The sequence below is a fragment of the Oxyura jamaicensis genome, chromosome 5 (genome assembly GCF_011077185.1).
Source record: "Oxyura jamaicensis isolate SHBP4307 breed ruddy duck chromosome 5, BPBGC_Ojam_1.0, whole genome shotgun sequence".
Classification (NCBI taxonomy): Eukaryota; Metazoa; Chordata; class Aves; order Anseriformes; family Anatidae; genus Oxyura; species Oxyura jamaicensis.
In genome coordinates, this window is record NC_048897.1 from 62,323,034 (window position 1) to 62,336,435 (window position 13,402).

Sequence of the window (13,402 nt, forward strand, 5' to 3'; positions counted from 1 at the left end):
TATTTTTTGCATAATTTGATATTTTATATTGTATTTGCAAGTGTCATTATGCTACAGTTAACAATCTTTGCATTCATTAGAAAATTATATTTTATGAAGTTCGTGTAAGTTCTCAGCAGAAAGTTAACTTATAAAATCTCAGTTTAGAAGTATAATTTTCAAAATACTTGAAAAATGAAGTTAGCTTGAAGCAGATTTAGATGCTTTTTCTATTCCAGTGACATAAAAAAAAGTTTCTAAAATTCAAATGTGACTTTGAAGTTCTTAATATGGAGTAATGCAAGCTCAAAAAGTAAAATGAAACCTAACTGGCATGTGATTATGACCATTTGCAAATATTTTAGTGGAAAATCCCTGACTATTACAATTTTCAGCCCAAATAACTGCCCTTATGTAACCAAACAGTCCATATATTTTCTGAAGAATACCTCATTGATATCAAAGGATTAACAAAGGGAAAAAAATAGTTCTAAAATGGTTCTAAAAATAGTTCATAAATGGATTTTTAAATAGTTAAATAGAGATTTATACATTAAGCCATATTGGCTTTTAGATGATACACACACCAGGAGTATGCTGCTTATCTGTCTAAATGTCTATGATAAATTTGACAACTGTGCCACACGCCAAGCTTAAATGGGTGCCCTATGATGTGCATATTCCTTAGCAAACAGAAGTATAACAGAGGAATTTGGTCATTGACATAATTCAATTATTTTTAGCCAATTAAGAAAAATAACCCAGATGTGTGTACACACCTTGTATTTGAGAACTACTCTCTGATAAAAGGCCTTCGTCTTATGGCATCAAATTTGCACAAGTATGGCAACTAAAAACACAGTCTTGCAATAAGTAAGATATATGCTGATATTCCCTCAAATGATACAGTGGAGTATTTCTCACAGCCTCAAGTTAAAAGAGGAGTCTTTGTTAATATCAAAAATAAATATATTCATTAATTCATTCTTCACAACAGCAGTCGGTTGCCACAATATTATTTAAGCCAAAGAGGCTTCAGATGTGGTTTCCTGAATACTAATGATGACAATTTGTTTTCGACTATCTAAACTCAGCTCTTTAAAGATTTAATTCTGCTAGACAGAAATACACTGCTGAACTCCAGTCATGATATCCCTTTCCCACATTGTCACATGCATATCTCACTGCAAACATAACTATTATCAAAGTAGAAGATTCTCTCTGCTACATAAAAGCATATTGCACTTGTAGATAGAAAGCACAGCACCTTACTTACTTAGATTATCACCTTGTAATCCTTAGAATACCTAGTTTTATCACTTGGAAAACTTAGGAGAAGCAAATAAAACTACAGTGTCAGACTAAACTACACCTTAACTGCTAATTCGAATAAAGTCATTCTTTTCAGATATGCCTGTTTAAAAATAATTGTGGCTGTTCTTGATGAAAAAAATATAGAAAGGAAGTGATTTACTTCTTTAGGACTGTGTGTGAAACTTTTATGTTTTCAAGCTAATGAGACTATGCTAAATATCCATTTAAAAATAAATACCCTAAGAGATGATCTAGAAGAATAACGGTAAACGCACAAGTATATTTACATGGATATCTAGCACTCTCCAAAACCAATTTAAAATAATTAATACTAAAACTTGTAGCAGAACAGACAGAAATCACTATCTGTTAACTCTAAAAACAGCAAGACTGGGTACTGAAGAATAGGCAATGTGACATCTTCAAGTTTCGGCAGTAAAATTTCAAATCAGTAATCACTAGTCCTAACTCATCTTTATTCGTATTTGTCATGAATCTAAAAGGGACTGTTTTTAAGAAAAAGAACTGTGAGGTCAATCCATCTAACACGGTGCATCTTCAGTAACAGTACACTGTGATGTTCAAACAGCAGTTAGCAGTTGTAGCTGTGTTACAAACAGCTTCATCTAGTAGTCAAATTGTTAATATCAAAAGTTACTGTTAAAATAACCGTTGTTAATGATTAAAGAGTTCACTGAAAGTACAGATTAATAATTAAGACTGCAAACACATACACTGGCTCATATATGCTGTGTTTTAAAAGAGCAACGTAGGTTCACAGCAGCCAAGAAGAGAAGTAAAAGACTGGAAGAACGGCAACAAGAGGTAAAACCAGATGTTCATGAAAAAAGCTTCAAGTGCTTCTACTACTGTCAGCTTATTGGCCAGTGTCAGGGTCTGTGAGGCTGGCCTGCCTCATCTACCATGTTAAGGATGTAAGTAGCGATATCATCTTCTGTAGGTGCATCTGAAACCACCCAAGAATCGCTTGCCCCAGTCACTTGGCGACGACAGACAGGACAGCTCCTGTGACGATCGCTCCTGTTAAAAATCCAGAGAAATGACTATTTTTCATTTATAATCTTTTTTCTGGCCCCCAAAACAAACCAATGAACAACATAAATAATAAAAAAAAACAACCAACAACCCAGTGAGAATTGAAAGAATCATCAGGTTAATAGGATGAGACCTCCACTATCTTTTTCTTTCAGAAGTTTTTCTTTATGAGAAAGATTTGCCCACAGTTCTGAATGCGGCTCTAGTCTTTGAATGATAAATTTGGAGTCATGTTCTGAGTTTGCTCAGGCAAAACAGAATACATCTAGACACCTTCCAGAAAGCTTAAACAGTCTAAATTAACTCTTCCTATGTTTAGATATACAGCTGAGGTACTTCAAAAACCAGTCTCCATAAGCTTCCTCTGTAAAGAGAAAAAGGAATCCTTTTCCTGGATCAATCAGCCCACTAAAGTTTAGAATTGGCCCCTCAGAGTCCCTTTCCACCCACTTACTCAGGTGTCTGAAGCAATTATGCTTCTAAGCTGTGAGTCTCTGTTACGTGCCTAGGTTAAGAAGACATGAACTTTAGAAACTGCATACTAGAAAAGAATGGTGTAACTGGAACTTAGTTCAGCTGATGCATCAGCCATAGTAGAATATAATCCATTCTCCACCAAGACAGCTAAAATAAGCCCTGTAATGCTGATGTTAAAATATTTTCCTAGATGACTGACTCTAGATGACTGACTAAGAGATCCACAGACTTTTACTATGTTTTTTCTTGAGCGAGTATTACAAAGTATTAATTCCTTGATAAGCCACTGAAAAAGACACAAAACAAGTCATTATGACTTAAAATGTAAAATCATGTGGATTAACTAGTCAAGAATCTCCAAGAATATCCCTATCACCTAACACTAGGCTGCCAGAAAACTGCTTAATCCCTGCAGGTCTTCTGTATGGCCAGTGGAGAGAGCTACTCTCCTACAGAAAGCAATTTCTCTGTTTTCCAACAACTGATATATCAGACACAGAAGCTGAAAAGCTGTTCAGTTTAGTATGAGGCTGAACACATAAGGTACGTTATAGAAACATTTCAAAGCATTGCTATTAAGAATAAATTGTTTCCTAGGAAAACTCTGATACATTTAGTACAATCACACAATCACAGAATGGTTTGTGTTGGAAGGGACCTTAAAGGTCATCTGTTTCCAACCCTCCTCCCATGGGCAGGGATGCCACCCACTAGATCAGGTTGCCCAGGGCCCCATCCAGCCTGGCCTTGGAACACCTCCAGGGATAGGGCATCCACAGCTTCTCTGGGCAACCTGTTCCAGGACCTCACCATCCTGAGTAAAGAATTTCATCCTAAAATCTAGACTAAATCTCCCCTCCTTTAGTTTAAAATCATCCCCCCTTGTCCTATCACTATCTGCCAGTGTAAAAAGTCGCTCTCCATCTTTCTTGTAAGCCCCCTTAAAGTACTGAAAGGCAGCAATGGGGTGTCCCTGGAGTCTTCTCTTCTCCAGGCTGAACATACCCAGCTGTCTCAGCCTTTCTTCATAGGACAGGTGCTCCCACCCTCTGATCATCTTAGTGGCCCGCCTCTGAACCTGCTCTGTCAGGTCCACATCTTTCTCGTGCTGCAGGACCAGACCTGGATGCAATACTCTAGGTGGGGCCTCAGGAAGGCTGAGCAGAGGGCGACAATCTCCTCCCTGTACCTGCTGGCCACTCCTCTGTTGATGCAGCCCAGGATACAGTTGGCCTTCTGAGCTGCAAGCGTACACTGTTGGTGCATGTCAAACTTTTTGTCCACCAGCACCGCCAAGCCCTTTTCCGCAGGTCTGCTCTCAATGAGTTCTCCCAGTCTGTGCTCACATTTGGGACTGCCCTGACCCAGGTGCAGCACCCTGCACTTAAACTTGCTGAACCTCATTAGGTTCTCATGAGCCCACTTATTTAGCTTGTCCAGGTCCCATTGGATGACTTCCCTTCATTCTGATTTTACCAACTGTACCACTCAGCTTGGTATTACTTACAAACTTGCTGAGGGTGCACACGATCCCTCTGCCTGTGTCATTAATAAAGGTACCAAACAGCACCACTCCTAAGACGGACCCCTGAGGGACACCACTTGTCACTGGCCTCCACCTGGGCATGACTGCATCTTTCTGGCTGTGGCCATCCAGTCAATTCCTTATCCACCGAATAATCGCTCTTCAAATCCTTATCTCTCCAGTTCAGATAGAAGGATGGCATGTGGGAAAAAAATAACTAGTAAATTGTATATTTGTTTCAAAGGAAAGCACAACACGCAGACAAAAATTCCTTTAATAGCTATTCCCCAGGGAAGTAATAAGATGGTCCAACTTATCTTCATATCTGCATGCTCTTGCAAGCTACTGTTTTTTTTCTTCAAAAAGCAGCTTTTTATGAGATTTGTGGACCATTATGTACCAGCATCAGCATATGCCCAATTTTTCTAAAGTTTTCAAACAAGATTACAATGTTTTGTAATTAAACATTAAATTCTAAGCAACTAACTAAGGAATCTGTTAAACCAAACTGAAACAAGTCAGATAAGCAGTGCATGCTATAAAATAATGAATAACCTTTAATATCTATTACCATTTGTCAATGCATTTCTGGCAGAAACTGTGAGCACACGGCAAGATCAAATCAGCACGTCCATCCATGCAGATGCAACATTCGTCTTCATCTGTCAGTTGTTTAACCCTGCAGAAGAGAAGGCAGTATTTTCTCCCAGATGACAAACAAGTTTACTATTTATGCCCTAGTAAAAACCCTAGTTACAACATTTTTCCTAAAAATTCCTGATGGACAGAACACAACACCTGTACTTATCCACGATGAAGATGTAGCCTTGTGGATGTAGTTACATCATCCCATTCTATGTTAGCCGACACAACTTCAAGCTACCAAATAGCAGCAACCAAACTAGACTAAGTTAGAAAACACATTTATTTTTTCCTGTCATGTTGTACTTCTGGTGTTGCAAAGGGTTATGCAAATCCTTTTTCATATCAACAAGGGAAATGTAAATTGTAACTGTGACATATCACAGGACTGGGCCAACGAACAGAAACACTTTTTACATTAAAAGCAGGAGAAGAATCTGCCTTCCTCTCACAGACTGTCAGGCTGAAATATTTCAGAATGAACTTGGTCAAGTTTCTGTGTTCAGGCTTAACCCTAGGAAATGTGACAAAAGCACTCATGTTAAGAGGATTCACTACTGGAGTGCATGTTCACTAATTTCACATGCCATCAAAATGCCAAGAGCTAAACAGCTCATAAGATTGAAAAGCATTGTTTTCACTTGCAATACACTCTCCATTATTGTTCCTTCAAATTAAGATTTCCTCCCAAGTTGGTTGTTACCCTAGCTTTTCCAGTTAAGCTTCCAGGTATTCCTGAGTGTGAGGGGAGTTCAAAACTTAGACTGCTCACTGGGACAGATGCTTTCATTTTATCCATCTTCATTTTTTTCAAATAACAGGTATCTGTATCTCAAGTTCATAACAGCAACATCTCAAATGTTTGCATCACTAAGATGTCTCAAGCGTGAGAAGGTACAGAGAATCCTCAACTTTCACTGATCCAACTAGGTATGACCCAACTAGTCAAGGCTCATATGCAAAACAGCTAGTTAAGTGTCCTGGAAATTTTAGGTTTTACAAAAGCCCTGATTTGGGAATCCCTTCTCTGACTTGAGGCACAGAGGCAGCACTATAGAAAACATGGCATTTCAGGAAAGACAGTCCACCTCAAGGACTATTGCTTTAGATTAGGTGTCCTGGGAGATGCTCAAATACAGAGTAATTTTATTCACTGTACAGATTAGCCAGCTAATGAACAGTAACTAACATAATTTTGTTTTGTTCTTCAGTAGGTTCTTGGACCTTCCTTTTCCTATTTGCTTTTTGAGAAATTACTTTAGAATGCCAGATTTTTTTTTTCTAACTACAGATGCTGATTCACGTACATCGAGAAGCACAGTTTCAAAAAAAATTCATATATATTTATCTTTTGATTCCCCACTGTGTTCTTTGGACTTGCTCCCTTTCATTTCCCTCCACCACACAGCTCTGAATACTACCCTTTGATAATACTTCAGTCTTTGAGGTTTGCTGGTATATATACACAAGCACCTAAAACAAAACTGGTGCCCTATTTACAATGTTTCTGGAATCTAAGACTTAGCTACAGGACTAAGTTACTGAAAAATGGCAAAATATAAGAACGATAAACTAAGGAAATGTTTTTCTCTTCACTATCAGAAGGCATAAAGCAGTTAGGATATTTTGGAATGCTCTGAATAGGAGCTGTATGTTTCAGAGAACGAGGCTATCATTCCCAGTGTAAGAAGTTAAGATAAGAAGAATGAAACAGATAATATTTGCTATTTTTGGATAGTGACAGACAGCTCTTGTAGAGCTGAACAACGTTTAAAGGTGACCAGAGTTTAGGCAAGTTGGAGGATACCTTGGAAAACCAATTTCCTAAGTGCAAAATACTTCAAGGTGCTTCAGGCTGTATTTTTCTGAATGACTTGAACAGCTTGGATAAGATACAATTGGGAAAAGCCAGCTCACTAAATTAGGGTATTACCCCATCATATTAGAGAAGTATGTTCAATTTTTCTTTTATTTGTCAGCAATACTACCTCAAGCAAAGAAGTTTACACGCACAGAAATAGGATGCTCATCTTCCCCATCGCAAAGCCTGAAAATGAAACTAACCTAGGAAACCTTTTATCTATTCATTGACTTTAGTAATACTTGAAGTTGTTTTCTACAACCAACTGGTTTGAGGTTGTGGCAGTTTGTTTAATTAAAAGGCCATTTCTAGATATACATTCATCTTTGAGAAAGAGCAGGAAAATATGCTTTCCTAAATGTGCCCCAAATTTTCTACCTGATACTAGCATTTTAATAACTCAGAACAGCTATTACAGAATCACAGAATCACTATTAATTATTAATTGAAGATTATTTGTTTCCAAATATGAGAAACAGGAACATGAACAGAAAGAGCACATTCTGCTGTCTACTGGCTTACAAAAAAAAAAAAAAAAAAAAAAAAAAGTGCTCTATTTAATGCCAACATTGTTTACCCTTTTCTCAATATAACAGCTGGAATATGACACTAAGAAGAGTTACCAAGGTCAGCAACTCTACCTTACTTAAGACTAAGTTAGAACACTGAACTGATTCGGAAAGCTGCACATAAGGCATTACCACTAGCAACATTTCCACACAGGGAAAGGGTGAGCAGCTTCTTGCTGTTACATTCAATGTGAACTGAAGTTATTGCAGGTGTTGACCTCAGTCTTTTGCTTTTCCTCTAGTTAACAAAGCAGGATGTCAACACGTGTGAGACAGTTCACATTTTTCCAGTCTTACAAGTTAAATTACTACCACAATTGATGAGTTTCTAGTGGCAACAGATGGGGACTTTCACATGCCAAATTGTAGAAGAGGAAGAGAAAGTTTAAGTGGAACAATAACAAAATCTGTTTAAACAAACACTGTCAAAATCCCTAGATTTGTAGCTGCAGCTGATTCCATTTCATCCTGTTTCCTTATTCAGGACATACAACATATACCATGTTTATATTAAAACTGACCACTAAAATGATTGTCCTGAAAGCTAAGGTATAGTAGTGCCAAAAGAATTTTAACCAAGTTCACTGCAGCTCTCTTGGTACAAGAGAAGATGTGCTATTAATGCTTGCAATGATAAAGTCTGCATCTCCTAAGCACGTGCAGCTTTGATCATTATGTGTTTGCAGTTCAGGTTTTACACACAACTGCCAAAATATTTGTTTTAACTGTGGTCAGAAGCTTAAGTATATGAAAATACCTTCCCATCCATAAGCTGGCCTGGCACGATGACACAGACATCAAACTCTCTGCAGTTTCTTCAGAAGTACTGCCCTGTGCAAGAACTCCTGCTGCTTGACTGGTAATATCTTTATAAAGCTGAACAAACTGATATAAGTTCATGATTCTTGAAGCTTCCACGATACCACTTGCTTTATTTACCTTAAGAAATAAGAATTGTTAAATACAGTTATATATCAGATTTTGACCATACATTTATCAAAATTCTTTTTATGCGTTGCAACTCTCATGACAGTAGCCACTTTCCCAACTGTCCATCACAGTGTTAGCAAATTGCAGTCCACTTCAGTAAGAGTTAAGATCTGAAAATACAGCTCTTCTCTGTTTTCTCTTGAAGAACAATTACGACTACGTTTCTGGGACAAGACAATTATCATCATTGCTCAGAAGGATTCAGTTTTAAGGAAGCAGGGACATAATGCCTAAAAAATGGGTTAACCTTAAAACAGGGAAGAGAATGATCAGTCATTTCACATTTGAGCTGAAAATAGCCTGCAGTGATAGTGGCCTTAATGAAAACTAACAGCAACCAAAAAATTACAACCTGTTCATTTCAAACAAAGTTTAAATGTTCACTTGGCTTGAACTGCACATTAAGAATGCTTACTGGCTTCAGAACCATCTGTGTATGTTATCTTGATAGGATTCACTGAGGAAAAATCTCCTTATTAGTAAGAGCAACCTTAGTAAGTTTTGTCATGGTCTTCAAACAAATAGTTAAATATTTAACATTTAGATTGGTTTTATAAGGAGTCAGGATATATACAGTTATGCTAGCTCAACTAATAATGCTCTGAATTGCTGGCTTACTTCATCTATGAAGGAAATATATGGTTCCCAGTTTGTTGTACTCTTTGATGTCCATGAATCATAGAATGGTTTGGGTTGAAAAGGAACTTTAAAGATCATTTAGTCCATAATCACCTGAGTCATCTCAAAAGTCATATGAATTTGTAATTAACGGGCTGTAAGTGCACCATGAGAAGATACCTTTCCTTTAAACTTAGTTGTGAAAGTGTTTTTGTTAACCTGCTTTTTGCAGAAATCTAGACCTTTGATTTATCTCAAATAATATCCCTGAATACATCACCTGTATCAAAATCAAAAATCTAACAGGTGTTGGATTTTACCAGTGAAAGTGACAGTCCTCCAACATCTAAACACAAAAACCCCTGCCAAATTAAATTTTTCAGCAGTCTTACTTTAGTACAGATTATCCGAACAACCACCTTCCAGAACGCAGAAGAATCAGAACCAGGCTGCACTTCAAACAACAGATGTTTGTCTTGTCCAGAAGCCAATTTTGCAATACTGAAATAAAGGAACATCAATCTAACGTTATGTGCTAGATATGCAAAGATCAGTAACCTCAGTTACTATAATATCATTTATTTTTTACCTATGTGCTTTTTATCCCAGAGTAGTGACCTTCTTTGCATGTCATTCAATATAAAATACATAGCCCATTTCAAATTGAACAGTAAACCTCACAAAACGTAAGCATCCTTTACAGACATTTTAATTCCAATATACTTTCACTGATTATTCCAGTAGTCATACAATCCTGTTATGCTATCTAGAAAGCTTATTTCCTTACCATGTGTATATATATATATATATATATACACACACACATATGGTACTTGCTTTCCTTTTATATATGTATATATATATATATAAAAAAGGAAAGCAAGAAAGCAAGTACCATTATATGCAGAAAAGGTGTATTTTTGTTAGCTTATATTAATAATGAAGCAGTAAGCTTCAGGTGCCCCTGAGATGATTATTTTTTTTTAATGAAATACAGACACAATGGTCTTTCCACAAGAACCAGAACAAACTAAATTTACAGGCTAAAGTAAATGCTGTAAAGAACTAAAAAAATTGAACAAGAATGATATTTTGGAATTAATTATACTGAAATATATTTAGATTCTCAGGTGAAACATAAGGTAACATTCTTCAAAATCCATCTACCCCAAATGTAGCTATCTGTTCTTGATGATGCAATAGACATTCATAAAAGCATGACACTATACAAGATATTTTTAAACTGAATACAACTTTGCATTATAGTTAAACAGCAACCGCTACCAAAACCCACACATTAAAAAAACCCTTTTCAGCAAAACCCCTTTTCCACCTCAGCCCATTTAATACCATAAATACTGAGTGAAAACAACAACTCTGCTTTTTTGTTCTTTTCTTTTTACTGTCAATGTATCAAACAAAATGCATGCTATGAAAAAATCTTACTTATGCAGCCTTTTGTTTGGGATTATCTTGCTCACTGGTTTCAAATAGTAAAGCGCATCTCATTTTTAATGAGGAACAGCACTGCATGTCCAGAGACATAGAATCAGAGGATATCCTGAGTTGGAAGGGACCCATAAGGATCATCAAGTCCAACTCCTGGCACCACACAGGTCTACCCAGAAGTTTAGACCATGTGACTAAGTGCACAGTCCATTCGCTTCTGGAACTCCGACAGGCTTGGTGCAGTGACTACTTCACTGGGGAGCCTGTTCCGGTGTGCAACCACCCTCTCGTTGAAGAACCTCTTCCTGACATCTAGCCTAAACCTCCCCTGCCTCAGCTTGACACCATTCCCACAGGTCCTATCGCTGGTGACTAAAGAGAATAGATCAGCACATTCCCCTCCACTCCCTCTCATTAAGAAATGGTCACAAGTATCTGTCTCAGGTACTACCTTCCCTGGGTTGCTGTACTGTCTCTTTATAGGGCTGATACTGTTACCTCCTATGGACACAGCATGGCATCTTTAGGTGGTTGATGGAGGACAGAAGAGCCAGGGTGACAGGTAATACAAAAGACAGAGCTAGATGACTACCTCTTGTGAGCTTCTAAGAGAGAAGCAATACTGGCAGAAAGAAGAGGATTGGAGAAAAGTGACTTTACGGAGGAGAAATGGCCTTGTTTTTTAAGTGCATTGCAACCATTATTATTAAGTGCAATTACAACCATTACAGCTTCAAGATCCAAAGGAAACATTTGAAAAACAGATAGCTAGTCCTGGCTTAGCCAGCCCAGAAGAATATATTGCATACAAGTTCTCTGTAAAACATGAAAAAAGACGGAAGCAAGGCTTACACATCATTAAGTTCAGCTACTCTTCCCAGAAATTCTTCATATGTTAGGAAACCACTTTCTTGAACCAAAGAGACATGCTTTGCTACTTTTTCTGGCAACTTGTTCATTACAGTTTGTGTCTGGCTTGAAATTTGACCCATAGTGAAGTTCTTCACCTCAAATCCATAGCAAGAAGTTCTCATTCACTGGTGAAGCATCTGCTAAAAAGATTGTAAAGAGTTACATTCATGTGTTCTATAAATGGCTGCTCCTTTTCTTTCTTTTAGTCTAAGAGTTTAGCTGCTTGCTAACCAGTCTAATTATTCTACAACAACACAACCTGAACAATAGTCGAATCAGAAACAAAAAGGAACACTTGCAAAAGACTGGAATGTAGCTGTAACAGCTCGTGAATAATAAATTATTTTGCTTATAGCATTACTCGTAATAAATAGAGATTGCTTTACATGCAGATTTTTCAGCAACTCCAACGCACACATATAAATGCATCCAATGGAATGGAAAATAAAACCTCAAGATTATGATGACAATCTGTTTTTTCAAAAGAATAAAGGTCGCACCTGTGAAAGAACATCTACAATTGAACATATCAATATATATGTCCGCATACAGGCATTACATTAAGAGTTAGTTTTCCTACATCAGACTGACTTTGGCACCTCAATGAACTCTCGTAAGTCAAGGAATCCAAATTATTATAAACCAATTCTGGAATCAGTGAAACTAGCCTAAACCCTAACTGCACAGAAGACTCAACTTTAGGATGTATCACTGAGCTGACTTGCTCAAACCTCTCCAGTATCAACTTATTTCACTTTTCGTCTACACCCGTATCTTTCTCCCCAACAATTTTCACAAGGTTCTCCCCTATGCCTTTTGATTCTGAAAGTCTTTATCTATTTACTCCCCTTGTTCACTCTCATCTAACATTGCTTCATGATTTCCCTCTATTTTATTTGCCTTGAATTGTCTTTTTGTTTTAATACAAATTAATTCTGTCTGCACAGAGTTTGTTGGTTGTAATGCAAACTATTAGTTTCACACCTTTAAAGGACTTCTACAGAGGTCTGCAATAGCAAACCGAGTGCAGAATAGTATCAACCTTAAATGCTGAATAACGTGGTAGCAGCTGCGTTGCAAACCCTTTATGAGAAGCATCACAGAACTTCACCCCATGTGTACGTAAAGCTGCATTTGTCTATCAAAGGCCCCCAAAACATGGTGTACAGCTGCCAAGATCTTGGCACGAGAAAAGTAAAACACGATACCCAGCATAAAGCACGTTCTTACCCCAGTGCTCTCTAAGTTACTGCTGCGTTTCACCTAAGAAAACAGATTTCTGATTTACTGTTTGACTTGTTATCAGTTTCTGTTCCCAAATGGATGTGTGTTCCCGCTGAACTCACTTCTCTGCTTGTCTGGGGCTGTTCAGCAGCCGCGCGGAGAAGCACACCCCTGGCTGTCACCTCCCAGCAGCACCACCTTCCACCCCTGCAGCACCACCCACCCACCCCGCACCTTCCACCTCAGGGGATCCCTCTAGCTCAAGCAGCTTTCCTGGCAAGCACAACGCCGTGCGGCGCCTGCTGCTCGCCGCACTGGGCTCCAGCAGCACCCCCAGCGCCGAGCAGGCCGCACCAGAGGCGCACCGCGAGCCGCTGCCCCCTCGGGCCCGAGCAGCCAGCCAGCGGCGCCCCGACCCGCCGCCCAGGCCAGAGGACCTGCCCCGAGGGGCCGCTGAACCGCGCCCAACCGCCGGGCTCCGGCCGGGCCAAGCGCCACGGCCTTCCTGCGTCACGGCCGCACCGCCCGCCGCTGGGGCGGGGCAGGCCAACGCTGCCCCGGGGCAAACGGGCCCCGCCGCCGCGTCCTTCCCTTCCCTTCCCTTCCCTTCCCTTCCCTTCCCTTCCCTTCCCTTCCCGACGGGCGCGGCAGCCGCCCCCTCCCGGCGCTCCACGGCCGCAGGCCCCGCGCCCCCGCCCCGGCCGCCGGCTCACCGCAGCGGCCCGGCATGGCGCTGGCCGCCGCCCGACGGCTCCGGAGCGGGGCCGCTCGCTCCCCGCGGGCCCC

At 39.4% G+C, this 13,402-nt stretch overlaps 1 protein-coding gene across 3 annotated transcripts in view; it reads right to left on the reverse strand.

The window, feature by feature from the left end:
* Positions 1–1,748: 1,748 nt before the first annotated feature.
* The window catches only part of RNF141 (ring finger protein 141), a 16,684-nt gene continuing 5,030 nt past the window's right edge, over positions 1,749–13,402 (reverse strand). Inside the window, exons 1-6 of one of the 3 annotated variants that reach the window (XM_035326853.1) lie at positions 13,330–13,402; positions 11,333–11,529; positions 9,424–9,532; positions 8,181–8,362; positions 4,923–5,030; positions 1,749–2,334 (exon numbers count right to left, since the gene is read on the reverse strand). In XM_035326853.1, the coding sequence (XP_035182744.1) occupies positions 2,184–2,334; positions 4,923–5,030; positions 8,181–8,362; positions 9,424–9,532; positions 11,333–11,514 (732 nt within the window). In that variant the 5' untranslated portion in view covers positions 11,515–11,529; positions 13,330–13,402 and the 3' untranslated portion in view covers positions 1,749–2,183. Of the gene's footprint in view, positions 2,358–4,922; positions 5,031–8,180; positions 8,363–9,423; positions 9,533–11,332; positions 11,533–13,329 lie in introns of all 3 variants that reach the window. The other 2 variants (XM_035326854.1, XM_035326855.1) reach the window with 2 other exon arrangements.